The sequence below is a fragment of the Haplochromis burtoni genome, unplaced genomic scaffold (genome assembly GCF_018398535.1).
Source record: "Haplochromis burtoni strain Fernald_Lab_line unplaced genomic scaffold, NCSU_Asbu1 Contig_81, whole genome shotgun sequence".
In the NCBI taxonomy this organism is placed as follows: domain Eukaryota; kingdom Metazoa; phylum Chordata; class Actinopteri; order Cichliformes; family Cichlidae; genus Haplochromis; species Haplochromis burtoni.
Genome location: NW_024582442.1, coordinates 1159174 through 1186169, shown reverse-complemented (window position 1 = coordinate 1186169; position 26996 = coordinate 1159174). Strand labels below are relative to the sequence as shown.

Sequence of the window (26996 nt, the reverse complement as noted above, 5' to 3'; positions counted from 1 at the left end):
GCGGTGAAGTGTTTTGCCACTTTCTTGGCACACTAATGTGTGTGTGCGTGTTTTTTTTATGAATCTGGAGTCCATGCATCCGGTAAGAAGTCTTACCACCAACATTGCAAAAATGCTTTGTGAGTATTTACTTGTATGTTTTTATTTGCTTCGTTATAGCAGCGGTGTAGCTTTCTGGTACTATGTACGTCGACTGTGTGTGCATGTGTGTAGCACTATCCATAGTTACTTATAAAGCTTCCACTCGATACGCCTAGAAAAACAATTTAAAGAACTGAACCAGATTTCTGATGTTGCAGACTTTCCCCCTCATCATTAGAGTTGATTAACTTCTGCTTCATGCAGAACTTCTGTGATTGTTTTCTCCTGCTGTTCGAGGATCTCTTTGCTGCGTACAGCTGCTGGTGAACAAATGACCACGGCTGAAACGTCATGCCGTCCTTGTCTCAGGTGGGAGATAAGATGCAAAAACACAGACAACAACAGCTGAACTGTCATTTGGTGTATAGGCACCATCGATAGTCAGGACCTGTTTCCCGACTTGAAGGCACAGGTAAGCAATTCTCTAATCCACTGGGTAAATCCTAATATACAGCCAGTGAATTACAGAGTGGAACAGAGTCTAACCCCTCTACTGGACACTGGTTCCAGAGCCTGAGCTATGCATTGAGATGAGCCAGACTATATATATTTGCTAACTCCCAACCTCACACACCAGGCTTGGGCTCCTTCCGCACCAGTGAGGTGACATCCCATGCACTACAAGCCAATTTTGGAGGGCCAAGACCTCTGCCTCTGACTGCCACCCAATCCACTAAGCGCCAAACCCCTACGGCCCCTCCTGTGATCTCATAGGACAGGGGTAGGGAACTCCAGGCCTCGAGAGCAGATGTCCTGTAGGTTTTAGATCTCACCCTGGGTCAGCACACCTGAATCAAATGATTAGTTCAATACCAGGCCTTTGGAGAACTTCAAGACATGTTGAGGAGGTAATTAAGCCATTTAAACCAGCTGTGTTGGATCAAGGACACTTCTAAAACCTGTAGGACACCCGGTCTCGAGGCCTGGAGTTCCCTACCCCTGTCATAGGAGTGCAGGTGTTTCATTCTTCCAACTGAAAATTAATAATCAGGGTGTTTAATCCAGTTCAAACTGCAACATGAGTTTCTAAATGAGCATCAGAAAGATGAAGAAAGGTGATTTAAGAGATTTTGAGCAGCTCTAAAGGCAAACAGGGTTTTAAGCAGGTGCACTTAATAAGAAGCATGAGCCAGGGCAAAAAACAACACTCAGTTAACACTGTGAATGGGTTTAGGCTGTCGTGTGCTTTTAGTAGCTCCTCTACTCTTATAAAGTGTTCGTACTTTTTTGATCTTGCTAAGTCTCATTGTTGCAGTCAAGAACCGCTTTGAAAGAACTATTATCAAAATGACCCTCTCTTTCATGTGTAATCTTCTGAGCCCAGGGGCCAGTTTTAAACAGCAATTCCCCCAAAACTACTCCATTAAGCACCACTGAGAGCGCTCTCCTTGATGCTATCCACAGCCTCACATAACTGCTCCTCTTTATTTTGATCTCTCATCCTGCAAAGAAAACATTCAAGCATTTAAATGTAAGAACATCACAATCTCACTTCAGCATGTCAGCATGCTGCCAGTTGCAAAATAGCACAAAATTAAATTTGCTAACGTAGATAAAAATGTAAAGAAAAGTTATTTATTATTAGGATACACCCCGTGCACAATCTCATTTGGAGGGTGGCGATCTAGTTCCCAACACACCAAAAAAGAAACTGCAACAACCTAAATGACTTTTAATGCTTTTTTTTTAAAGCCATGATGGCAGGAGTTTAATTAAGTTACTGCATGTGTGTTGACATTCCGAGTCTCTGATTGTTGTCTTTTTCATAACACTTAAAAATTTTATATATTTACAAAGGTCTTTTCATTATGAGATCATCAAATATTGCGATTGGATCATGACTTTCAGTCAAAGAAGTATTGTAGTTGATAAATACAAAAAACAAATGAAGTTTCTTTATCCTGATTTAGGCATTTTCTCAGAAGTTTTACTGGAATTCAAAATAACAGGAAAACTGTTGAAAATTGACACAAAGAAACAAATAAGCTCTGATGAAATCTACTGAACTTCCTAATTTTGTGGCATCATAAAGACATTGTTTAAAAAAATAAATAATCAAAAGCTTCTTTCCCTTCATTCAAAGGACTCCCAGACTCTAATCCATCAAAATGCAGAGTTTTATGAAGTAATAACATATTGAAAAAAATCCACATACACTATTTACATTATCCACAGATCTGAGACAATACACATACCAATATTACATTTAACACCATTTACCATCTAAATGTATGCGCGTCATGGCTGCAGCCAGAGACAAGCAGATCACCGTAATGTTATACAGTAGGATGTTAAACCTTAGTGTCAACTGTGGAAATTAACCTCACAACACCAGAGCATCACAGAGGGCAACAAGAGCTGCAGATGTGTTGTTCTACACTCGTACTCATGCAGTCAAAGTTGAACTAATCTTGCATCAAAGCCCACTAGGGAAAACAGCAAAATCGTGTTAACCAACAGCAGCATATAGCTGTAGAAATGATGCAATGGTCTTTAAAGCAAACCAAACATTATGAATTGCAGTTATTTGACACCACATCAGGCACAGTCGTGTTAAGTGGATGATATTAAAAGCTATCCAATTTCAACTAGACGGGAAAAAAAGGGATCACTCTTCACTCTGCTTTGATACGCGTTTGCAAATGCAACTTGAGATTAGGTGCAAACAACACATATAGCAAGGCTAAGGCTTCTCGCCCATATGTGTGGTCTTGTGTCATGTCATGTATGAATTTTGACTAAAGCGCATACCACAAATATCGCAAGGGTATGGTTACTCCCCAGAATGGCTCTTCATGTGCGTAATCAAACAGTGTTTATACCGGTACGTTTTGCCACATTCCTGACACACAAACTCTTTCGTCAGTGTGTGTTTTCTTTCATGAGTCTGGAGGCTGCGGACTTTAAAAAAAGTTTTACCGCAAACATCACAAAAATATGCATCTCTGTGTTTCTTTTTCAAATGGAAAACAAGTTCTTTTGGACACCCGTATTTCATCCCACAAATAATGCAACTGGTACACTTCTCGTGCGTTTTGATGTGCTTCATTAAAGAGGCGGTGTAGTGAAAACGCTTCCCGCACAAATGGCAAAACTTGCGACCTTTTTTCCTTTTAACCGAGCAGTTCTTATAAGACAAAGCTGCTTGGGCTTTCTTGCCGTCACTGATGCCGTCACCTTGCATCATCTTTGCTCTCTGTTTCACAGTTATGGCCTGTTCTCCTCTCTCCGTCTCCTCACTAACTGCTGCAGACAAGTTTGAAGAAAGCATCTGCGTTTCATGTATTTGCGTGTCCGACTGTTCTTCCTCACTTTTCACAGTTCCTGGAGGAGAGAAAAAACTCTCATTCCTATGCTCCTCCTGCTCCATCTTCACCTCAGGCCTCTCCACCAGGCAGTAGTTCCCACTGTTACTGCTTAGATCTGCAGTGGGCTCAGGGGTTCCTGGATTCTCAGGGCTCGGTGTCAAGTCAGACTCTTCTGTGTTTGTGGGTCCCTCGCACTCCTGCAGCAGCGGGGAGTCACATTCATCTCCATGTTGGACGGCACTGTTGGTCATTGGAAGTTCTTCAGCTACAAAGGAAAATATCCACAAATGTTACCCAATCACCTGTAGGGTTTCCTCTTTGCTTTTAAATGGAAATAAATGTAAGTGCTAGAAAATGCTGTCCTGAGAGTTTCTGGAAAAGTGCTCTTCACACCTCTAAATAGAGTTAAGAGAGACCAACATGTGAGATTTTGGTTTTATTTTAGTTGTTTTTAGTGGATTCTATGCTGTTTTATCTTGTTTTTTAATATAGGGCTGTTTTAATTTTTCATGTATTATGTGTTTATTTATTTATTTTTGCTGTTTTCTGTTATTCTATTGTTTTTAACTTATTTTCTGTACAGCACTTTGGTCCTGTGCTTTGTATTTTAAAGTGCTTTATAAATAAAATTGGATTGGATTAAAGCAGTCAAGTCTTAAAGTCAAGAGTAATGCGGCCCCCTCAAAAACCAAAAATCCAATGGAGTTCACCCGACCTTAAATCTTCATTCTAATCAAAATAAAAGAAAAAGTAATATATTTGCTTGAAAATGGTATTTAAAAAAAACAAAAACAAAACATAAATAAGACAGGCTGCTGGCTATAAATTGCTATTGCTATCCAGGCCAATGTCTTTAATACGAGATCAGTAAATTTAGGTAAGTGTAATGAATAATATCACGAACTAACTATCTCCTGTTTAAGCATTTGTTTAATGTGAATACATTCACATTATTGTTACCCTCCTGCACATTTTTTGGCACTTAACTTCTTCTGCATACTTTGTGCTTACAGAAACTGTTCTGGTATCAAATGTTTAGCGTTTTGTGTCTTTTAAAAACACATATCCTGCTTTAGTAAAATCTCCTTGTGCTCGTAGTGTCAAAAGTTTGTCAGTGGGACCTAAGGTTTTCGTGTGGCAACCGTTTGTTTCTGGGTATCTCAGCAGTGATTTCTTCTGAGTTTCAGTAGGAAAAATAAGGAAAAAGACACAAGCTGCTCCTGATTGGTGGATACAAATTCAGCACCTTCAGATCAATGACTGTATAAAAGACAGTCATAGACTCAGACTGCTTGGTTGGAAGAGAAACACAGAGGCAGGTGTGTATCAATGTGTGTGTGCATATATTTTTAAATAGTGTTAGGTAATAACGATGCACAACTCACTCGTGAGAGTAAACGTGTGCACGTCCACATTTTTAAATACTGTTAGGTGAAGACGTCCTATGGAGTATCTTTAAAAAAAATCTTTTTTTAATATTTGAGGCAAAATCTTCAAATTTTCAACATTCACATTGCATTTTTGCCAAGAAATGCTTTATCTAACATATATATAATTTATATAACTATGTAACTGAGCATACTTGTGAATGTCAGTTATTACCTGGAGCACCTGGAGCTAGGGAACACTTGATTATCAGAATATACCACAAAGTCAGACCTAAGGGATATCAATCTGCCCAGTTAGGAAGCAGGAACCATTGCAAATTAAATTCAGCTCTATTGTTACAAACGAAAGTGATGGCAGGTACACTGGAGAGAGAACAATAAGACAAAAAGGTGTTGGTTTTGCAGGTGGTGGCTGCAGATCATTGCCATCTCCTTATACTTTCCGACCACCCTTCTCCAGTTGTGTTTCTTGCTAGAGTCCTTGTCACTTCTGGCAGCATGAAACTATACTTGCGGGTTTTCTTGTCGTTCCCTCACCAGTGCAACTTTTGTCACTTTCATTCACCAAAGCAGATGAAATGCATTTACGATGGTTTGTACTTCACAGCTGAACAAATTGATATCATTGGAGTAACTACCTTTATCTTATTCTGTGATGATTAAGTGCTACCTTACTATTTGTTAGCTTTGTATTGAACTATCTCTCATTATGCAGGAGCAAAGCTTTCTGGTATTCCGCGCGTGAATTATTTGCGCATGCGTGAACATCATTCATAGCCACAAAGCTGTTTATAAAGCTACGACTACAAAAAACATGACAAAAAAATGTAAAGAATCGTCCTAAACCTGATTTCAGCTGGTGTCGCAGACTTTCCGCCTCCTCTTTAGCTCGAACGTCTGCCTCGTGCAAAACTAACGTGATGGTGTTCTCCATCTGCCCGAGGATCTCTTCAGCTGCAGCGTACAGGCGCTGGTGAACAAACAACCTGAGCTGAAACATCGTGGCGTCCGTGCCTCAGGTGGGCGATAAGAAACAAAAACAGCAACGATTACCAAAAAAAAAAGAGAGAGAGAAAGTTGTTGTTGTTTTTTGTTTGTTTAAAAAAAAGACAAACTCCAACGTACTCAGAGCATCAGCCCAACAGCCTATGGACAGTTAAGAAGCCACTATGTTACCTCCGGTTTGGGCCTTTCAAAATTGGAGCGTACACGAAATGTGCAAGTAGAAGTCACATTTTTGGGAGTTACAACAGCAAAATACAAATTACATCGAGGCTAAAACAATCCAGAAAAAAATCTAATATAAAAGCTGAACTTAATTCGTGCTCTAAATACTCTAGGTTTCACATTGATGAAGCCTTTCAATATGCGGAACATTGAGGGTTCATATATAGAAATAATTAAAAAAGCTTTGCTGTATTTTCATATTTGCAGGTTCACAAAAGGAATCACTGGATGACGGTGAAATGTACCATACAGTCATTGATCATTACCCACAAAAAAAGAAAAAAGAAACAAAATAAAAAAAGTAGCAGGATGCTTTTAGTTTGAAGGTCAAAAACTTGGACCGGAAGTTGTTTTGTTTGCAACCGGTTCTTTCTGTGGACTTCAGTGTAGGTTCACGTTGAACATACGGAAAGAAAAAGCGATGTCTTTTTGCTCTTTCTTCGGTGGAGAGGTCTTCAAAGACCATTTTAAGTCAGGTACCGCTATGACTTTTTTTTATTTAAACTTATTGTATTTTATTTAATGTTTCTATATAACTTAATCGGTTTTGGAGACAGGTGAACTATCCAATACAGCACAAATAACTTTTCAAACTGCTGGTTAGCTCGTTCTAACTCGTACTCATTGTCCGTTTCAGGCTATAAAACCTATTAGGAAGTACTGTTTTTATATCCATGGTCGCAGGTGATTGTGATGTAAATAGCGAAAAACGTTCAACCTGTTGTGTAACCATGTTCAAGTTACATAACAACCAGATTACCAAACTAGATTAAGCTTCACATACAAGGATGTCATTAATTTTTTTTTACATACCCTTAACCACAGCTAAAATGGTAACAATATCTTTAAAGAATTAGTGTTTCAAACGATGTAAAAAAAAACTTTATATATATATATATATATGTGTGTGTGTGTGTGTGTGTGTGTGTGTGTGTATATATATATATAATAAGTGTATATATTATATAAATGTACATATTATTTTAAAACTGCAGTAGAGACACTCTATCGCTTCATGTTACATAACAGTCTCCTGCCTATTATTCCTCAGGGATTTATGTGTGCACCAAGTGTGATAACCAGTTGTTCTCCAGCCGCTCCAAGTACGAACACTCTTCACCCTGGCCAGCTTTCACAGAGACCATCCATGAAAACAGTGTGTCCAAACATGAGGAGAGGCCTGGGGCATACAAGGTACCATCATTAAAATCGTTTTAAGTTTTTAATTGACTAGGTTCTTCTTCAACTGCCCATGCGCAGTTTCACATGTGTATGATCAGTTTGAACCAGTTTGAATAGGATTTATATCACTTCATTCACCTGCTTGCTTTATACATGCTACTAATGCACATTCACCTAATGTATATATTATGTATAATGTTCTTCCTCCCCCCTCTTTTTGCACAAGTCGAGAGGCGTGTCATGTTACATTTCACTGTGTGTTATACTTGTATAACTATGCATGTGACGAATAAGGAATCTTGAACCTACTCTCAAGCACTAGCTGGCTGTAAGTCAGAGGACTCCTGTGATGGACTTGGCTGCTCTAAATGCTGGTTAATTAATTTCTATCACTTTTTTCCCTTCTATCTGTCACTTTTGTCTTGTTCAAGGTGCGGTGTGGGAAGTGTGGGAATGGACTTGGTCATGAATTTGTGAATGATGGGCCGTCCAAAGGAGTCTCTCGCTTCTGAATATTCAGCAGCTCACTGAAGTTCATCCCTAAAGGTATAAACAGCCAGGCTATTTCTCCACACGAGGTTGAGACTAGTGGACCTGTCAAGTTATAATTTGTGATATGAGCCTAGGAATCGCGATTTGCAGTGAGCTCAAAGTTCTAGTGTTGTTAACCAGCTCCCATGTTATTTTTTCATCTTTAAATTTGCTTTAAAACCAGAATGTTATGTCCTCGTTCATGTGTGTAGTGTAGAGGAGCCTAAGGATGTGTTACTGTTGTGACACAGTCCTCAAAGGTATTAGTTAAAATCAAACCAGAGTTTAAACATTTCTTCAGAGGAGTTTCACAGTTAACTGTGCTCATCAAGATTTACATATTCCATCTCCTTTTCTTTGTCCCTTGTCCACAGATAAAGTTGATGGACTGTAAGGTGAGATTTCAGGAGTAAGTGCTGCTGGATGGATGTCTCTTTGCATTGCTAAAGGTGTGAACAGTCAATGAAGTACTCTGGGACAAAGCCCAGCGTGGGAGCACCAGAGCTCTGATGGACGATGGTCTCACTAGACAGCAAGAACAGAGGACAGCTCTCAACACATCTGCTATGCAATCATCACAGACTTTGCAACTTATTGATCACACCCTCAATGTCTCCATGTCTCCTTGGTTTTTATTTCGATTGACAGTGCAGTACTTATCACAGTCGTCCCATGAATCTTTTCCAAAGATTGCTCATTTAAAAAAAAAAAATTGTCCTAAACTCTTGTTTAAGGCGCTTGGTGTTGAAAATTAGGGGCCACGCAAACCTTTTTTCATTGAATGAAATGATTCCTGTGCAATATACCTCTCTCTCTAGAGAGGCTTTATGTAATAGGTCACAATAACCTGAATACACAGAAATAAAAAAAATATTTTAAATTATAAATAGACTATTTGTTAATGATTATATTTTTATATTCATTTGGTTGATGAATTTTTTGTTCCAATATTTGTGAATGAAGGTAAGTAGGTATGCATTTTAGTTTTTCAGAAAATTGCCACCAGGTGGAAGCAATGAGAGAAGGATCGGGCATTACACAAGAGTCACGGAGCTGCTGACACTTGATCTGTGCACGAAGGTTTTTCAGGCCTAAGCTGGGCAACTGTAGAGATAAACTGCTTTGGCTCTGACGACTTTTGACTGAAATGGATGAAATGTCTCACTGCTCTTTTTCTGGTGGTGAAGAATATAAAAATCACTTCCAGCCTGGTGAGTGAAAGAAAGTGTGAGGCTGCATGTGACTGTGTAACAAGACACTGCTGTAAAAATATAGAAGACTGTGCCTCTTTCCTCATTCTCAGGTATATATGTGTGCTCCGAATGTGGCCACGAGTTATTTTCAAGCATGTCGAAGTTCGAGCACTCTTCTCCGTGGCCGGCGTTTTCACAGACTATCCGTGAAGACAGTGTCTCAAAACACCCTGAAGCTTGGGGACCGATAAAGGTAGTAAACAACATTTGTTAGGAAGCTTCATATAATAAGCTGGACTAGATGTGATTTAACACTGTTACCAATCAGGTATAAGGTTTGACTTGCACAATCTGGATTAAAATACTTAGGTCTGTTGTGGGAAGTGTGGCAATGGACTGGGTCACGAGTTCTTGTATGATGGACCAAGAGAAGGGCTGTCACGCTTCTGAATCTTCAGCAGCTCACTTATGTTTATCCCTAAAGGTGACTATCAAGGGTTTCCTACATTGCACAGCTGGTTTCATACATTACACCCCCACTATCCACCTGCAACCAGCTGTTGTTTCTTCTTTTCTCTAAACAGAAAAGGCTGATGGACAGAAAGGTGAGCAGTGAAAGACAAGAATTTTCCCTCCTGCTGATGTGTTCACAGCAAATGAAGTACTCAGGATAAAGTTTAATGGATCTCCTGGGCACTGATGAGAAAGTGGACACTAGGAAGAAAGGACTGGTCTAAACAGATTGTTCAACTGTGAGGATACAACACAAAAAATAGCTACAGCTACAGGAAATAGCTCAAATTCAGCCACATTGTTTGAACTTTGCACTTTTTTTTAACTTGTCCCCTGGGCAACGAGTGTCAGATGTTTATCAGCCACAGTCTCAGTTTAAATTAACCCACGTCTGGGAAAATGTGTTAATGACTGTGTACCAATGTCTAATTTGTGATTCCACCAGCTGATGGTGCTATATAGCCTAAATAAGCTTTGTTTTTCTGCATTATTAGTCACTCTATGATGTTACTGTATAAAACAAACAAACAAACAAACAAAAAACCCTTTTGGTTTGATTGGTCCCAACCTCTAAAGCTCTCAGAGTTTCATGACTGGACTCATACAGTTAGAATCATAAGGAACTATCTTCATTCACACTGCGCTCAAGGAGTGAGCCCTACATGTGCTATAGTACCTGCCAAGTACCTCAAACACTGCACCAATTTGGCTTAGAGCATTGATACTGATTTAAAGTCATTTTAATTGTTAATTTACCTTAGGGTTAGGGTTAGAAAGTATCACATTGTACATCAGTTCAATATATATTTATTGGCTACTTTCTTAGGTAAACAGTGCTAATACTGTGTAGGATCTTCTTTTTCCTTCAGAACTCTTAATAAAGTGCTGGAAATATTCCTCAGAGATTTTAGTCCATTTTGACATGATAGGATCACACGGTTGCTCCAGGTTTGTTGGCTGCACATCCATGATGAGAATCCTGTTCCACCAGATCCCAAAGATGCTCTATTGGACTGAGATCAGCTGACTGTAGAGGCCAATGAGAACAATGAACTCACTGTCATGTCACGGCCTGAACTGTTGGTGGATGGAAGAATGGATCTGTGCTTTCATGGTATTTTTTTTTTCCAGTCTTCTATTATCCAGTTTTGATGAGTCTGTGGGAACTGTAGTCTTTCTTTCCTGTTCTTAGCAGATTTCTCAGCTGCACATCATTTATGAGAATCCTGTTCCACCAGATCCCAATGATGGTCTATTGGACTGAGATCAGCTGACTGCGGAGGTCATCTGCGTAAAGTGTCCTATCCAAAAAAAACTGTTTGGGATGATTTGAGCTTTGTGGCATTGTTTGTTATCCTGCTGGAAGCAACGATTAGAAGGTTGTTCCACTGTGGTCATAAAGGGATGGACATAGTCAGCAACGATAGTTGGGTAACTGGTGTTTAAAAGGTTCTCATTTGGTGCTAAAGGTCCCAAAGTGTGCCAAGAAAATATACCCCATCCTATTACACCCCATCACAAGCCTGAAGCGGCGACACAAGAAGGGATGGATCAATGCTTTCATGTTGTTTACATTAAATTCTGACTAAATGTTGAGACTGATCAGACCAGGCGACGTTTTTCCCGTCTTCTATTGTGGAGTTTTGTTGAAAGCCTCAGTTTCCTGTTCTTAGCTGACAGGAGTGGGGCTATGTGTGGTCTTCTGCTGCTGTAGCCCATCTGAGTCAAAGTTTAAGATGTTGCATATTCAGAGATGCTTTTCTGCATACCTTGGTTGTAATGGGCACTTATCTGACTCACTGTTGCAACTGTTATCAGCTTCATGCAGTCTGACCATTCTCCTGTACTGTCTGACGTTAACAAGGCATTTTCACCCAGAGACCTGCTGCTCGCTTGACATTTTTTCTATGTGTGTGGGAAAATCCCATCAACAGTTTCTGAAATACTCAGGCCTGTCTGGCACCAACGACCATACCACATTGAAAATCTCTTAAACGACCTTTCTTCCTCATTCAGAAGCTCAGTTTGAACTTGAACAGATCCTCTTCACCATGTCTACATGCCTAAACTGATTGGCTGGTGAGATATTTGTTTTAACAAGAGGTTGAACTGATGTACCTAACAAAGTGTCCAGTGACCTTGACCTTGATTAGTGTGAACTGAATGACTGGAGTAAATAGAGACGAAAGTCTCTGCACTCAAATTATCCTCATTCTCTGTAGCCAGCAACAACAAAGAAATGCTGAACTTATCAGCAACTTTTCACAGATGTTGTTCATTCACTTTAAGTAATTGTAGTAAAAGTAAGACGCTTCTGCACAAATAAGGCCTGATTTTCTTTTTCTAATGGAATTTAGGTGAGTTTTTTCTAAGATCCACTGATTGAGAGTGCTGCATATATCTGGACATCATGTCTCCACCGCACCGTGCTGTCTCCCTTTCAAGCCGGCAGCTTGTTTCCCAATCTAGATCCTGCAGTTATGGGGCGCTGAGCAGTAATACTCTGGTACAGACGTTAGGGGGTCGTGTGTGGGTTTTTTTTTCTCCACTTGGTAAAGTTTTCTAAATATCTCAGTAAGCAGCAGTTCTTGGCTGGTGGAGTGGTGGAATTTTAAACAAAGTGAGCATGTGGGTGTATATTCAACAGCTCTCATGCTGTTTAAGTGTCTAGGATGAGCAGGTGTGAAGCTGCTGATTTTCAAAGGCTGGTAGATCTAAGGGGGAGATGAAAGCTTCGCTGTCAGACAGAGGATTAAGAACGGAAGTGCAAACATTCATAGATTGTGATGTTAAAGTATTTAAAGCATAGACTTCTTTGCTCGTTTTAGCAGTGCTGATGTTTTCTGCAGCTGCATTTCCCAAAAAAACGAAAACAAAACACTAGTGGAACATCTCACCTGGTCAAACACCTCCCATACAACCTGTAAGTAACATATACAGAAATGTTACTGGATAGAAAAAGAGCATCAGTCTTTCACTTGGAAAGACTGGGAGATGCTAATTTCTCAGCGTATTTTTCTGTGTGGAAGACGCAAGGCTGAATGTAGGGTCGTGATCTCCAGTCCTTCAAGCAGCGCTACATTAAAAATGTATACAATTCCATAAAAGAAATCCCTGAATGGGAACACTGAAACCACAGTCGGTAAATAAAGTTGTCACTGCATCCACAATCCAAGGTAAAAGTCTAGCACGCTTCTAATTGCCTTCTCTAAGCAAAAGCTAATTTTAGGTTTTAGATTTTTTAATGGTTCAAAACCACAAAGCAGTCTTTTTGTAAATCCTGGATTTTGATGCTTACCAGCGCATAGTTTAAAAGTTAGTATCTCTCATGGTGTTGTGGTACGTTAGTGCATCTGGATTTGGAGCAAGAGATGCTGCCATCTCTTGATAAATGATGTGTTTTTCATAGCAGGCCTTGATTATTTTAGCAGGAATTACATCCTAGATATATTAACAGCATAGTAAAGCAGTCTGGTTGCTAATGTGGCTTGCCTGCAGTTGAGACCTGTCACCTACGGAAAATACATTTGGCAAACTATGAAACAAAAAACAGCAGCAGCTGGTCATCGTAGTTTCTCGTGGCCTTGTTAAAAGAAAATGTGATATGTACCACACAGCAGTAAATGTTCTCTGCAAGCCAGCTGCTGGCATCAAAAACTTGTTTAAACTTGTTTTTTTTAAAACCCAAAAAACCATAAACTAACATTTTAGGAAAGCACGATCAAAACAGCAGCTACAAATGTGCAGATATGATGCGATTTTGTCGCCTGTTTCTTGCTGTCAGAGCTTTGTCTAAAGTACTGCTCAGTTTTTCCACAGACTTTAAATCATCAGGCAGACTACACCGAGCCCAATCCCTCAAACTGTCAGCTCTAACCCTAATGTTGGCTCCAGTGTTTACCTCAAACTCTCATTAATTAACTAATACCTTCCATGTGACTGATTAGATGTTGCTCATTCTCTGTAATGTCAACATACGAGTGCACAGACTAAACTGTCCTCTGGGATGAGACAAAAATGCAGAGATAAACCAGATGTGACAACGAGAGATGGAGAGGAAAAGGAAATTGCTCCAACCCCACCTCCAACCTAAAAACAAAACAAAAACAGGAGTACAATTAGCATTTGCTATCTGTGAGAACAGCCTTTCTGGCTGGCATCTGAGCACAGCTGTATGGCCAAAAGGAAGCAAACAGGAAGGAGGAAGTGGCAATTCTCCGATAGAATCACAAGACAGACTTTATTTCCACTGACCTCTGTGTCTCATCCTGCTCGTAAACAAATGGGATCCTTAATTAAATTAAACCACCACTGCACCAAAGTCTTCCTCAGTTCCAAAGGCCAAGCCTCGAGGTTGGGCTAACCATATGTGTGTGTGCGCCAGTGACTCATTCACAGGACATCTTGCTTTAATTGTACCCTATATGAGGCTGTTGCTTAGATGTGGATGTTTACGGGCACTACACCTGCTTCTGTTTTGAGCCAAGCCAGACAAAAAAAGAAAAAAAGGGGGAAAAAGAGCTTATTTTGCTTCCACACGCCATGGCATTAGATTCAAGTTCATCAAGGTAGCAAAGCTCACTAAAACATCTGTCACCCAGTGGCTGCGCGTCTGCACACACCGCAAGCTGTGATCATTTTGCTGGAGGAATAAAGTGCCTGAATGCGTGACTGCAACTTAAATAAAGAGATATCCTTTCATCAGGAGGTAATATTTGCAGTATGTGAGCTAACCCACTATGTGTCTCCATCCATACATACGTTGAGGGCCTGCCCTCCACATGTTTTAGGCATACATATGTTGGCCAAAACTCCATCTCCCTGCATAACGAATGAAAGAATAAACAAAGCTTTTATACGAGACACTGGTGGATGATTTCCGCTCTGGATCAAAGAAAGATGGAAACTCGAGGCGGTCCAGGTTGGGCATAGTTATCAGGTCAGCATGTGTTCGAAGGAGACAGGGCTTAAACCGAAATGAAAATCCTCTTTGCAAGGTAAACCGCACCTCAATGATGTGTGGTTTACTGGAACTCATGTTATGTGCTGTGGGTATACGAAAAAGCATATCTTGATGACTTATAAACAGAGTAAAAGCAGGAAGAAGAGTTATAAAACTACAGTTACTTTAAGGAGGAAACAATAGGCCACCTTACATTTCTGTTCTTTCCAGCAAAATGTCAAAGGTTTCAAAATGCAGGAGACAAAAGCAGACAGAAGAGCCAAAGGAGCGCACTGCACAGCTTACAGCATGAGGGCTCTCAATGAAAACAAAATAAACAACACGTGAAATCTCAGTGGCTTCTGTCACTTTATTGTCATCTCTATCACATTCCTGTCTGTGAAAGCCGCCGACTTCAAAAACACGGCGAGGGTTTTTGAACATATACATGTTTGCAAACATCACTCAGCTGCTATCTGATCTGCTTTAGAGAGATAGCACCCTGAGAGAGCAGCGCAGGTTGGTCCTAAAAGCTTCAAAGGAATACTTGAGGTGTGTGGCACAGGTATTGTTTGCACAGATCAGGCTAGGGTGGTGGTGGGTGGGGGTCGTTATTTTCGGGGATGCTGGACCGACTGAGGGATAAAAGCGGAGGTCTAAGAGGAGAACAAGACTGGCTGATTGTGTGCCCACATGACAACTTTTATCCGGCCTTGATCAGAGACTATACGGGGTTTGAAAGGCCTCAAAGGTGGGCACTGTAATCCAGGAAGGAACGTTGGGAAGGTTCTGCCCTCATGTCATGCAAATCTTTTTACTTTTCCTGTTATTTTTCTATATGAGTTCAGCCTCACAGATCACCAAAATGGTCAAATGGAGTCAGGGAAACCTTTATCAAAGCGCTATCTTCAGGCTATGGAAATACGAGCAAGGTTTAGGATTTCAGTTGAAAAGCTCGCAGATATTCAGAACAGTGACAGACTGGGAAAATGCAGTGTTTTTGTCAGCGCATGCCGAGAAATGTCACAAGTCTTTGACGTCTAAGTAAATGAAACATCTTTTTAGACATTTAAATTGTGCTGCAGAGAAGAAAGCAATTACTTCAGCCTTTCTCTGGGTATCGTGCCACAGAGTCATTTTTTTAATTCACATCCCACCCCCTTACCCAGACTACACCCACCCAGTCAGTTAACCCGAACTCCCTGCAATTTGTAGCTGCTCATCCTCTATCATCTTCATTAACAATCTAAGCATGCTTCATGTGCCATCCAGATCATATTGTGCGACTTAAAGAAGACTGCGTGCATGTCGATGCACACCCCTTCCTTGTTTGAGCCTGCATTTTTCTCTTACCGTCTGTCTGTATTTGCATTGTATATACACTGTGTACTGTACATATGGGGTTGCATAGAAATTGTAAACCCTTTACTTCCCACAGACCCCAGATGGGTGGTCGTAATAGTCAAAATTGCTCCTTTGGTCATGCTAATTGCTAACTTCTGTGCAGAAAATGTTCAGAGGTGCCTAAGCTCTTCATTCCACTCGACTCAATCAGAAACCTATAATCTACAGCATACATCATTCTCGGCCTCAGTCACTTGTATAGTATTTGACATTTTTCAGATGATTTTTTCACCAAAGATCAACAAGTAGAGACAGTGAGAGGCAAAAGAGGTGTTTTTGTGAGCTTGTGTGCAGTGATAGCTACATCAACAGTTTGACAGTTTTTTAAAAGTGTGCTATGTTAGATGGGTACAGTGATGATACACAGATCAGGCATAACATTCTGACCACTGACAGGTGACGGGAATAACGCTGATTATCTCTTCATCGTGGCACCCGTTAGTGAGTGGGATATATCAGGGAGCAAATGAACATTTTGTCTTCAAAGTTGACGTGTTAGAAGCAGGAAAAATTGCCAAGTGTGAGGATTTGAGCAAATTGACAAAGGCCAGAATGTCAAACTCACAAAAGTGGTTCAAGAAATCCAGAACTAGACAATGGAGCAATGAAAGAAGGTGGCCTGGTCTGATGACTCAAATTGTCTTTTACATCATTTGGATGGCATTCAGGTGCGTCACTTAACCTGGGGAACACCTTGCACCTGAATGCACTATGGGGAGAAGGGTAGCCAGTGGAAGCAGTATGAGGCTTTGGGTAATATTCTGCTGGAAAACCTTGGTTCCTGCCATCCACGTAATCAGATTTTGACACATACCACCTACCTAAGCAAACTATGTTCCCCCTTTCATTGAAACAGTACTCTCTGATGGCTGTGGACTCTTTCAGCATGATATTGCACGCTGCCACAAAACGAAAATGGTCCAGGAATGGTTTGAGGAGCACAACATTGAGTTTGAGGTGTTGACTTGGCCTGTAAATTTGCCAGATCTCAATCCAATTGGACATCTGTGGGATGCATGTTGGCCCCACCTCGCGACTTAAAGGACTTAAAGGATCTGTTGCTAACATCTTGGTCCCAGATACCACAGCACACCTTCAGGGGTCTGGTGGAGTCCATGCCTCCATGGAACAGGGATGTTTTAGCAGCAAAAAGGGGACCGACACAATATTAGGCAGGTGGTCATAATGTTATGCCTGATTGGTGTAAATCATTAAGGGGCAGTTTACGGCCTGTAAGTTTAGCTTAACATAAAGCCATAAAGCAAACATGAGGATGTTTCTGATTAGCACAGAGAAAATCAAGCAAATCATGTTTTTCAAATCTATATGAAAACCAGAATGCAAAAGTACAGTTTTTCTAAGGGTTCATGCACCAGATAGGTACTTACTGCCAGGGAGGAGCAACGTCTGACAAAGAAGTAACTCAGCACATAAACCGCAGGAAAATAGCAAATTATTGTTTTTACATCGCACTGCTTCAATAGGGCACAAGCGGGATGTAATGCGTGAGTTTTGGAGCTTAAGTTTGGAGAAAAAGAGCCGTCTTCCAGGTTAGCTTCAGCTTAAGTGTACAAACAGGAGAATTATATGGATCTTCTTATTTAACTCACCATCAGGAAACAAAGGACATTCCTCAAAATACTGTTTCTTTAAAGCACATGTGAACTCTGTGACACTCTACCCAAAAGAAGAATAATGATTGTATTGTGTATTATATCTGTGAGATTATATCTGTGTGTATTGTATTTATATGTGTGTGTGTGGATGTGTGTGTTTATTTGTATGATCATATCTGTCCCCATGTATGGGGGGGAATTCCATACCTCCATCATAAACCCTTCAGCACATATTGTGAAACACACACACACACACACACACACACACACACACACACACACACACACACACACACACACACACACACACACACACACACACACACCTGGTTCCTTAATTACTCTTAGATTAATATGTCTTCACCTTCAGCACCCACACCCGCAAACCTTCATTTACTTCCATTTACTTCTGTGCCAGAAGAGCACACATCCCCATCAACTCCTGTGAGCTATTCTGCAGTAATTGCTCCTCTTAGTCCTTCAGCCTCTCCCTATTGGCTTGTCAGTGCCCTGGATTTTTGCAGAGAACACCGTGTTATGCCAATATTAACGACACTGACGACAGAGAGCAGTCTGCGTTTTTTTCCCCTTGTGTATCTTTAACAATGATTGGAGGAAGCGAATGATTGCTCGGTCAAGAAAACAGAATCCAAATTCTTTTAAAAATTTATTTTGGGGGAGTTCACAGAAGAAAAAAAACTTCTTTTGGACCAGCAAGCTCTGTTGTGTCCCCAAAAATCACAGCCCTCAAAACCTAAAGTGAGTCCAGATGAGAGCTGAAGGCAGAAGAAGAAGAAGGAGAAGGTCTGCGTGTGCGTGACTTTATGTGTGTTGGTGTAGAGGGGGTTTAAAAAGAAGAGGTCAGAGTCTCAGAATACATTCCCACAGGAATGAGGCTAACAGACAACCCGATGTGATTATCAGCTTTAGAACAAAGTGAGGGTGTGGCGGTGTTGGTTTGACTAAAGAGAGCAGATATGCAGATTTTTTCATGACTCCACTGCAAAATGATAAATGTGTTGATGTGCAAAAGTTGAATTTACAACTAAGATTAAAGACATAACTTTTTTTAATATAACCTTTAAAAAAAACCCCACTCAGATAGCCAAAGTATAAAACTGAAAATTCACTTCATTTGTACAAGAAAGTGAAAATTTGGGGCTGCAACATAGATTTTGGTGACTTTGGACACACCCAAGCTGTATCCCCTCCATTTTTTTTTTATCCTTTTGCTTTAAAATATGCGAGTTGAATGCATGCATTAGCACAAGATAACTGAAAAGATAATGCAGACACGTGTATGTTAAAGCAATATTAACACTGTCAAATGCTGGATTCAGATGAGCCAAACAAGTCAATCTTTAAAGTGAAAAATCCAATTTTTCACACCTCATCTATCTCCCACAAGGTCTGATAGGTCACGTCTTTGGTACACTCTTGTCGCCCTTGGCCAGAACAACCATCAGCACCTTAGCTGATGGTTTGCTTGTTTGAGTCACACACAATTTCACATTCCAGTGAAACGCAGACGGGGCCCACGGGGGTGGAAGCCTATCTCCTGTTTCTGCAGCATAAAAACAGTTTGGCACACGTGCTCGCTCTCCCTCTGGCCTGCAGGATCGCACAGGACAGGTGAGACCTGACTCAACTGTGAGGCAATGGACAGAAGACTTCTTTTTCTCCCCCCTCCCTTTTCATTTTGAGGCTGACAGTTCTCGTTTTCTCACAGCCGCGGTGACAGATTGGAATTTGGAAAACATGGGAAACTCCAGAAAAAGGGGGAAGACAAACTGCTTTGGTTTTTACAGCAGTAATTACAGTCAGTTAACACCCGCCTGATGACTGTTTGTGTTTTTATTTACAGACACACATTTACAGACTTGTTACACATGGGGCATTCGCTTCAGTTGATCAATTCGCATCTTTTTCCCACCCTTTTAATTGTTTTGGACCAGCCGAGCGATTGTGAAAATGGACGAGCGCCTCCATTTGGGTGGCGGTTCTGGCCCGGTAACAGTAGCACAGTGTTCAACCCAAGTGTCCGTGTCAGTGAACTGCACTGATGGAAAGAAAGTTGTTTTTCACGCAGTGGGCGGAAATAGATGGTGACAGTGACACATAAAAGGCAGGGCTGAGGTTTAGAGCTGACGTCATGGCAATCAACATTTAGGAGGACTGGACCTTTCAGTGAAAGGAAGCCACACAGAGCAGCCCACAAGCATTTCACTAACAGTCTGAGACCGGGTACCGCAAGCTGTACATGAGCGTGCAGACAGGGAACAATAGGGCTCCACAGGCGCGTGGTTATATGTAGTATAAAAGCGTGAAGTTATAAAAGTCTTCGTGCATGCCAGTGCACTGCTTCACCTTTGCAGCTCTGTCAGATTTGGAGCCACATGACTTACTGAATCCCCCAAACTGAGCTCGAAGGCATGAAACTCTATACTCCGTCTCTTTTTTAACATCTCTTTTTAAACTTTCTCTCTCTCACACACACACAGCTCCTGTCACACAGGCAAAAACACATATAGGCACCCTTCACATCCCCGTCTCCCTGCTCCTCCGCCCTTCCTCACACACCCAATATCACTTAAGAGCCAACCACCAGATCCCATTTTTCACCACAGAGCTGCGGATTAGAAAAGAAGGCATTTCCCAAACGGTCTGCGGCTTATGTGATGACATGATTGTCATTCAGTTTAATTCCCTCCGTTCTCTTTAGATTCCTGCTCCCCTGATTCTGGTGCTACAATAAAGCACAGAAAGTAAATAAGAGTTAAAAAAAAAAAGAAGAAGAAGAAAACACGAGGCTCCTGTAGGGACATGCTTCCTCGAAAGGCATTTTAGATTAAATTGTCAAGATGAAAGACGTATAGAAAATTGTTATGTGCAGCTGGTTTCCAGTCGGGGAAGGCTTTTGTGCATTTTTGTTTATGCAAAACATATCCATAGGCTTATACGTGCATAACTGCTACGTAATTGAAGCTCCTGGTTTTGGGGTATTGCCCAGATTTAACTCCAGTGAAGTCAGAATGAACGCCAGCGAACTCTCCCTCAGCTATAAATTATTCCCATGTTGAACTCGAGGAATGATGTGAGCCTAGCACTGTCTAATGCTTCCAAGGCCGTTCAAAGTCTTGCATAATCTCCGAACATCTCTCCTCTCAGATCTTTACTACATTGATCCATTTAGTGATGTCTCTATAAAGTTGCAGAGCAAGTCTGGGACTCCGAAGGTCCCGCTGGAGGCAAAACAAAGAAGAAAAGTTTGATACACCTACGTGAAGGTGGCGGGACACGAGGGATGGTGGGTAGGAGGAGAAGAGGAAGCTGTGGGGGCAGAAAAAAGTGTGCGGCTGGAGAGATCAGAGTGATTTTGTTCAGTCCTCCATCTCCTCCTTCACGCTGTCCATCAGTCATTCTCACTGAGGTTGCTTACATTTGCAGATAAAAGTTAGGAAGGTGGGGCCTCGCAGCTGCTTTGTTGTGGGCCTTTGAATTCATCCTCACTGCCTGAGGGATCCACCACTGAGCATATTGCATGTAGGAAATAGTGTGCATGGCATCTGTTGTTGCTTCAAAGAGAGATTCAGGCACAACGTGCACATTACGAGCATAAAACTTTCTTTTTGACAAGAAATCTAGGCGAAAAGCGAACATTCATCAGAATCAGAGGGGGACGCTCTTTTGTCCGTATATACTACTTTGCAGTTAACTACTACGAAATGTCTTGCTGATATTCATTCCACACACACACACACACACACACACACACACACACACACACACACACACACACACACACACACACACACACACGGTTCAGGCTCCATTTAAAGGAAAATACAGCCTTGCCTCTGCACTGCTTGATGAGTATCTCCTGGTTTCAAACATCTGTCATGATGGTTTTAAGGCGGGGACTCCAAACTCATTTTATATTGTGGGCCACATGCAGCCCACTTTGATCTTAAGTGACCAGTCAAACTCTTCTTTTTGATACTGTAAAATTTAATCACACATTTAATCCCTGGGATATTTTAACATAAAAAAGCGCAATTTTAACAAAACACCTCAATTTTCTTCATGATAAAGAAATGCTGCTTTGGGCCTAAAATGTAAAAAGAAACATGGGAAATTACAGAAACAGTTCACTTAGCTTATTGCACAAAATTTTTGTCTTTTGTTTTGGAAGGGGGCGACTTATGGTGAACCCACTGTAAATATCATACATTTCTATAGTACATAGTGAAAAAACTGGAACTTTCTTTCATTTAACGGTTAATCTTTTAATTATTTACTTTGGTGTAGTATGAATGGACATGGAGGAAGTCTTTATCAATGCGAAAAGCTGACAAACTTGTGAAAATAAAGTTAAAAATCTCAAATGTATGCCCTTCTTCACATTTCCAAAGCCATCCATTGGGCAGGATTGGAGTCTTTGGCAGGCCACTCTGGCCTCAGGGCCTAATGTTTGACACCCCTGCTTTAAGAGTTCTGCTGGGTTTTGCAAATGGGCGACAGCTTCTTCCTCACACTGGAAATTACACAACGAGAGTGGAACATTCAGCTTTTTGCTGTGCAGGATTTGTAATTTGCTGTAATGGCTGACACATGTACGCGCCATCGGCAGGCTTCCGGCTATGGAAATCTCTATCTGTGGTGCACACAGGGATGCGGCGCCAGCACGCACCTGCAGGCACAGCGGTGGGAAATATAGTCTGGACTGCACACATGCATACATAAAAACGTGAGCACACAGAGATAGAGAGGAGCATACAGGCAAACACACCCACAGATTGATATACTGTATTATCCGACCTCAATCCTATATACACAGATGCAGCTCACGACTTGTATATCACATTTGTTTCTTCAACACTGCTGCTGCCTGTTTGTTTCTTTAATCTCACTGTTTATATTTCTGCGTCCAAACCTGCCAGTATAACTCCAGCTAGGGCAATTAGCATGAGGGAAAAGCAAATAAAACGTCTGATGAAAGCAAAGCCCGGATCCTGACCTCACTCTGACTGAATGTGGCACTACAGCCAGCGGACGGTCATTTCCAAAAGCTGTGAATTCCTCGATGCCAAGCTGGCCTCTTTTGCAGTGGATTTACAATGGCTGTTTGTGTGTCAAAACATATCATTATTCTATATTTGCCTGGGTCATGTACGAATCCACAGAGACCTTTGTTTCAGCAGACGGCGGAAACTGCAATCACGGGCTCTGCAATTCTTAACTTTGAAAGCTTTTCCTTAAAGGAAAAGTTAGACACTGCGGGACAGAGCTATTAAGAGACTTTCAAGACTTAGATGAAAAGATTGATACCACTCTCCTATCAGGATGCTAAGAATACTAATAGCAATCAGCTAACTTGGCGCAAAGACTGAAAATGGTCGGGAAAAGTCTGAAAAGTCACAAAATTCACCCAGGATCTACAGAGATCACGTTATGTGTCACTTCTGTAGTTTGCACAGAAACTGTAGAAGTAAAAAGTGTAAAAACACATTTTTTTTTGCACTTTGGAGCGAAACATAGAGCGTCTGCTGTTTTTAGCCTCGCACTTCACACCCTACAACCGCTGACACTCTCTTGCCATTTTTGATTTTCTATACACACCAAATACAATATGTTAATAAGCCAGCTCCTTCTGTTACCTTTAAACACAACTGGCAAGATGTTTCACTCGTACAGAAATCAAAAGAGCGCATTTTCAAAAATGCCGAACTCTGTTTTCTCTGAGGATGTTAAAGAACGAAGGTGAATGATAATAAAAAGCATAAAATTCTCAATTAGTCAGTGCAGTGCCAAGTGGATTTACTATATCTGTCTGCTCCAGGGCTGAGCGTGTCACAGACAGATTATCTACCCTTTAACCCCCCCCCCATCCTCTCATCCGTTCAAACAGCCGGTGTGTTAATCAGGTTCAAAGTCTGAATTCATCTCGTTGCCTGAAGAAACTATATCTGCTCCAGCTCGGAGTCAGGGGAATGTCCCAGAGCCAATCCTTCCTGCTCACCCCCAAAGATGACACACTCAGTCTCAGATGCTGTATTTATGGGAAGAGGGTACAAGAGAGATATGGGTTGCAGGTATCCCCTCCTCATGTTAGGCCTATTATTTTTGGGGGGGAGGTTTGTGCCAAGAGACCATGTGTTGAGCTTCAGAGTGCAAGAAGAGTACAAGAGGTTTTAGATAGACGTCCTCGGGGCTCGTGTTATTCACAAAGCTGACTGGGATGTCTATCATGAGTTCAAAGGGGCGAGGAAGATTTTCTTTGGTGGGGAGTCATCTTACATTTGTAAAACACTGACGTGGGCTCTTTAGAATAAAGTGCTCATCATTTTTTCCCACATTGCTGAGCTAAAGAAGCTAAATCATGTGCCTTACACTTGACTTGACATAAAATGACTAAATTCTTTATTAACTTATTAAAAAAATCATTTTCCTAATGGTGCTTTAATACGCTACAGTTGTTTTCTTATGATGATACATACTGTAATGATTTATTAAGAATGTTATGCCTCATAAATTTTTAATTATACAGGATAAAAAACCCTTCATCCTATCTGTGCTGGAACGATCTATCTATAAGATGTCACAGCAGGAAAAGGGTGGGGACATGTAAAAGGAAAAAGGGAGGGCTGTAGGGGGTGTAGAAGAAGCAAAGAAACCTTGAATGAGAGCTTCCAGGACCCTAGAGCGCACAGACACAACAAGCTGGAAAGTCTCAGCTAACTGAGTTTTAAAGGACAAACGATTCAAAATGATCAGAGGACATCTTTAGTAGCTCTTTTCTGAATTGTGAATGTAACTTCTGACAAGTCCACTGTGCCACTCCACTGCTGAGAGAAGCTCCCCGTGTGATGGATCAGCTTTGCGCAACAGGTTCTCCAAAGAACATTTAAGCTCGAACTCTGATCCATGTAGGGAACAAAAAGAAGCATGCTGTCACCGCTTTGGCCCTTTGGCATCGAGCAGGAGATCAACTCATGGGATGTAGTGGATGCAGATTCAGGGTCAACTTTGGGAAGGCGCTGTCCAAAGTCTCGGTCTTTTTCACCATGGTCCTAATCTTCACCTACTTCTTCTACTGCCTCACCGGATTTTGTGATTCGGCTCCAAGAGCTGCATACAGACAAGAAACTTCAGACTTGGACTATGACATTTTGGACGATCTGCGGCCACCCCGGCGTCTCGTCCCCGATGCGCCGTTTCAGCGGAACCGCACAGGCTCCGAGGACGCTCCGGCTGAGCCGTCACAGAATACGCTGGACAGCGAAAAGGAGACTGTCCAGAGCAACGGCATCCCCGTGTCCAACACTTTCGGGACCAAAAGGTTTCCGCAGGCGATTATAATCGGCGTGAAGAAGGGAGGGACACGCGCCCTGCTGGAGTTTCTCCGCATCCACCCGGACGTGAGAGCGTTCGGCGCGGAGCCGCACTTCTTCGACAGGTTTTACGATAAAGGGCTGGAGTGGTACAGGTAAGGATGAACGCACGAATCCACTCATACAGAATGTGGCTGGCTTTTAGCCCAGGTTTGACCGCAAATCATAAAATGTAAAAACTGTAAATCGTGGACCATCGTAGGCAGTCCAAAACTTTAAAACGACACAGGGTGTCTGCTGTAAAAACCGATGTGCTCTTTATAAGTGAATCCGACAGGTTTATTTGGAAAAAGTTTGAACACGATTGCATATTTGGATGTCATGCGGGCCAATGCAGGATTGTATATGCTGTAAGGGTAAAGGGTCAGCTGAGCAGCACTGATGTTTTTGCTGACATCTTATCACCTGTGCAGATGTGCTGATTTCCTCCGTCAATAGAAGAGACAGCAATGCATTGGCTGGTTGATAGATTCGGATCAGCTTTAGACAATGCTCCCTCTCTTGTGCTGCTCTAGATCAAAAGGGCTAGTGAGGTCCCAGAGGAGCGTTTCATCATCTTGACAGTCATCTAAACACCATTTATTCACTTCAGCATGACATCCTGTATAGTGTTCCCCTTTTTTCTCTGCAACAGAGCCACAAAGAACCCATGCAAACATCACATCGATTACTCTAACATGTAAAAACTACAGCAAATACCTCATCATATACCATATAAAGCAACTTGGTGTGATTTGGAGCTATATAAATAACATGAAATTGAATTGAATTAGAGAATTTTAAAAAAGCAAAAACACAAAAATCTGATTGACAAGGAGAGCAAACACTGAGTGATGATCTTAGTTAATGTGATCGCACAGTTCCTTTACAAAAGGCACATAAAATGTTCATCAGCTACTGTCATACTGACAGCACATGATTTGGGGTGGCCAGGCTGACCAGAGCCCTCATTTGGGTGTAGTTAAGGCCCTAAAGAAGGATTTATTTGTCCGTGAAGCTGGTCCTGATCATCTCCATATGTTCTACGAGCTTCTGGACATGATCCCAGCTGAGCAGTGTGTGAGAACACAATGCCATTTGGGGACCTTTAAGCAAGAAAGGTGTCATAACTACACAGAGGTTTGACAGGGTAAGGATCATGAATAACAGGCACTTTGATAGCAAGATGGTGTAATTTAATCTTCCTTTGCCTTATTTTCTAAACCCCCCTTTGCTGCCTTTTAATAGGGAACATAAGGACACATGGAAACGGTTTCACCACTGATAATTTTAGCATGTCGTTAAATTTCCTCTCTCTCACTTTTTCTCTGTGCACACACAAACACTCATATATACCGTATGTATGTTAGCAGTCTTAAGTACTATGTTACCTATCCTCTGTCTCTCCATGCCACATTTACAACTCATCCTTCTCCCCAGATTCTTCCTTGTGACTTTCTCCTTCTCTCCTTGCTTCTCTTCTCCTCACTCTCCCTTCAGAATAGCAGAATGTGAAAATACCTGTGGCCAAACTGGTGTTTCCGGGGCATTTTTTTTTAATGTGTGTTTTAATTAGGCTGACTTGTGCTGTAAAGCTGTTAGGCCTTAATGGTGTAACACAGCACTGCCACTAACACGGCCTGTAAAAACACGGCCTGTAAAAGGTAGATCAGTCGTGCAGTAATATCGCCTAAACCCAACGACAAATCTAAGTCACCACATGCAACATGAACATTTTTCAAAGTGTAGCCAAGTTAAGAGGTGTAATTAAAGTAAAGTGATCACCTGTAAGTGTTTAAGAGATTAAATGGGAGTTCTGCATGGATATAACTGATAATACCTGCATTTGTTCACACTCACAGTATCAGAACGTGAATGTGAATTATGGTTTTGTCTTTTGCTGTGATTTTTTTTAAAGAAGTGAACTTCACTGAAAGTTGAGGCGGAGAAAAGTTGGAAGGATCAATGCAACAATGGAGAGCGACAGCAGCAACATGATACCGGATGAAATCACTGAAAGATGATTCCGCTGTTGTCACTGAATCGCAAAAATTGAGCAAATCTGTTTGCTGTCATCTGCAGTGACCCACAAAGAAGCCGCTGGAAGTTGTAGACAGCAGCATTTTGTGTATGTGTGTATGTGTGCGTGTGTGTGTGTGTGTGTGTGTGTGTGTGTGTGTG

General features: G+C 41.4%; 3 protein-coding genes and 1 pseudogene across 3 annotated transcripts in view; 3 read left to right on the top strand and 1 right to left on the bottom strand.

Moving 5' to 3' along the window:
• Positions 1 to 1696: 1696 nt before the first annotated feature.
• zgc:173575 (uncharacterized protein LOC100141356 homolog) lies at positions 1697 to 6113 on the bottom strand. Its single transcript, XM_005925431.2, has 2 exons — positions 5684 to 6113; positions 1697 to 3714 (listed from the first exon to the last, which is right to left on the bottom strand). Exons 1-2 carry the CDS (start codon positions 5835 to 5837, stop codon positions 2915 to 2917), a joined length of 954 nt encoding a protein of 317 aa, XP_005925493.1. The 5' UTR covers positions 5838 to 6113; the 3' UTR covers positions 1697 to 2914.
• A 291-nt stretch (positions 6114 to 6404) lies between these two features.
• LOC102288661 (methionine-R-sulfoxide reductase B1-A) lies at positions 6405 to 8664 on the top strand. Its single transcript, XM_005925430.3, has 4 exons — positions 6405 to 6540; positions 7116 to 7258; positions 7678 to 7792; positions 8152 to 8664. Exons 1-4 carry the CDS (start codon positions 6486 to 6488, stop codon positions 8169 to 8171), a joined length of 333 nt encoding a protein of 110 aa, XP_005925492.2. The 5' UTR covers positions 6405 to 6485; the 3' UTR covers positions 8172 to 8664.
• A 126-nt stretch (positions 8665 to 8790) lies between these two features.
• Positions 8791 to 11079, top strand: LOC102310020 (annotated as a pseudogene).
• A 13023-nt stretch (positions 11080 to 24102) lies between these two features.
• LOC102314560 (heparan sulfate glucosamine 3-O-sulfotransferase 6) overlaps positions 24103 to 26996 on the top strand; it is a 15206-nt gene continuing 12312 nt past the window's right edge. The window contains exon 1 of the mRNA XM_005925429.2: positions 24103 to 24931. Within this exon, the coding sequence (XP_005925491.1) occupies positions 24438 to 24931 (494 nt within the window). The 5' untranslated portion in view covers positions 24103 to 24437. The remainder of the gene's footprint in view (positions 24932 to 26996) is intronic.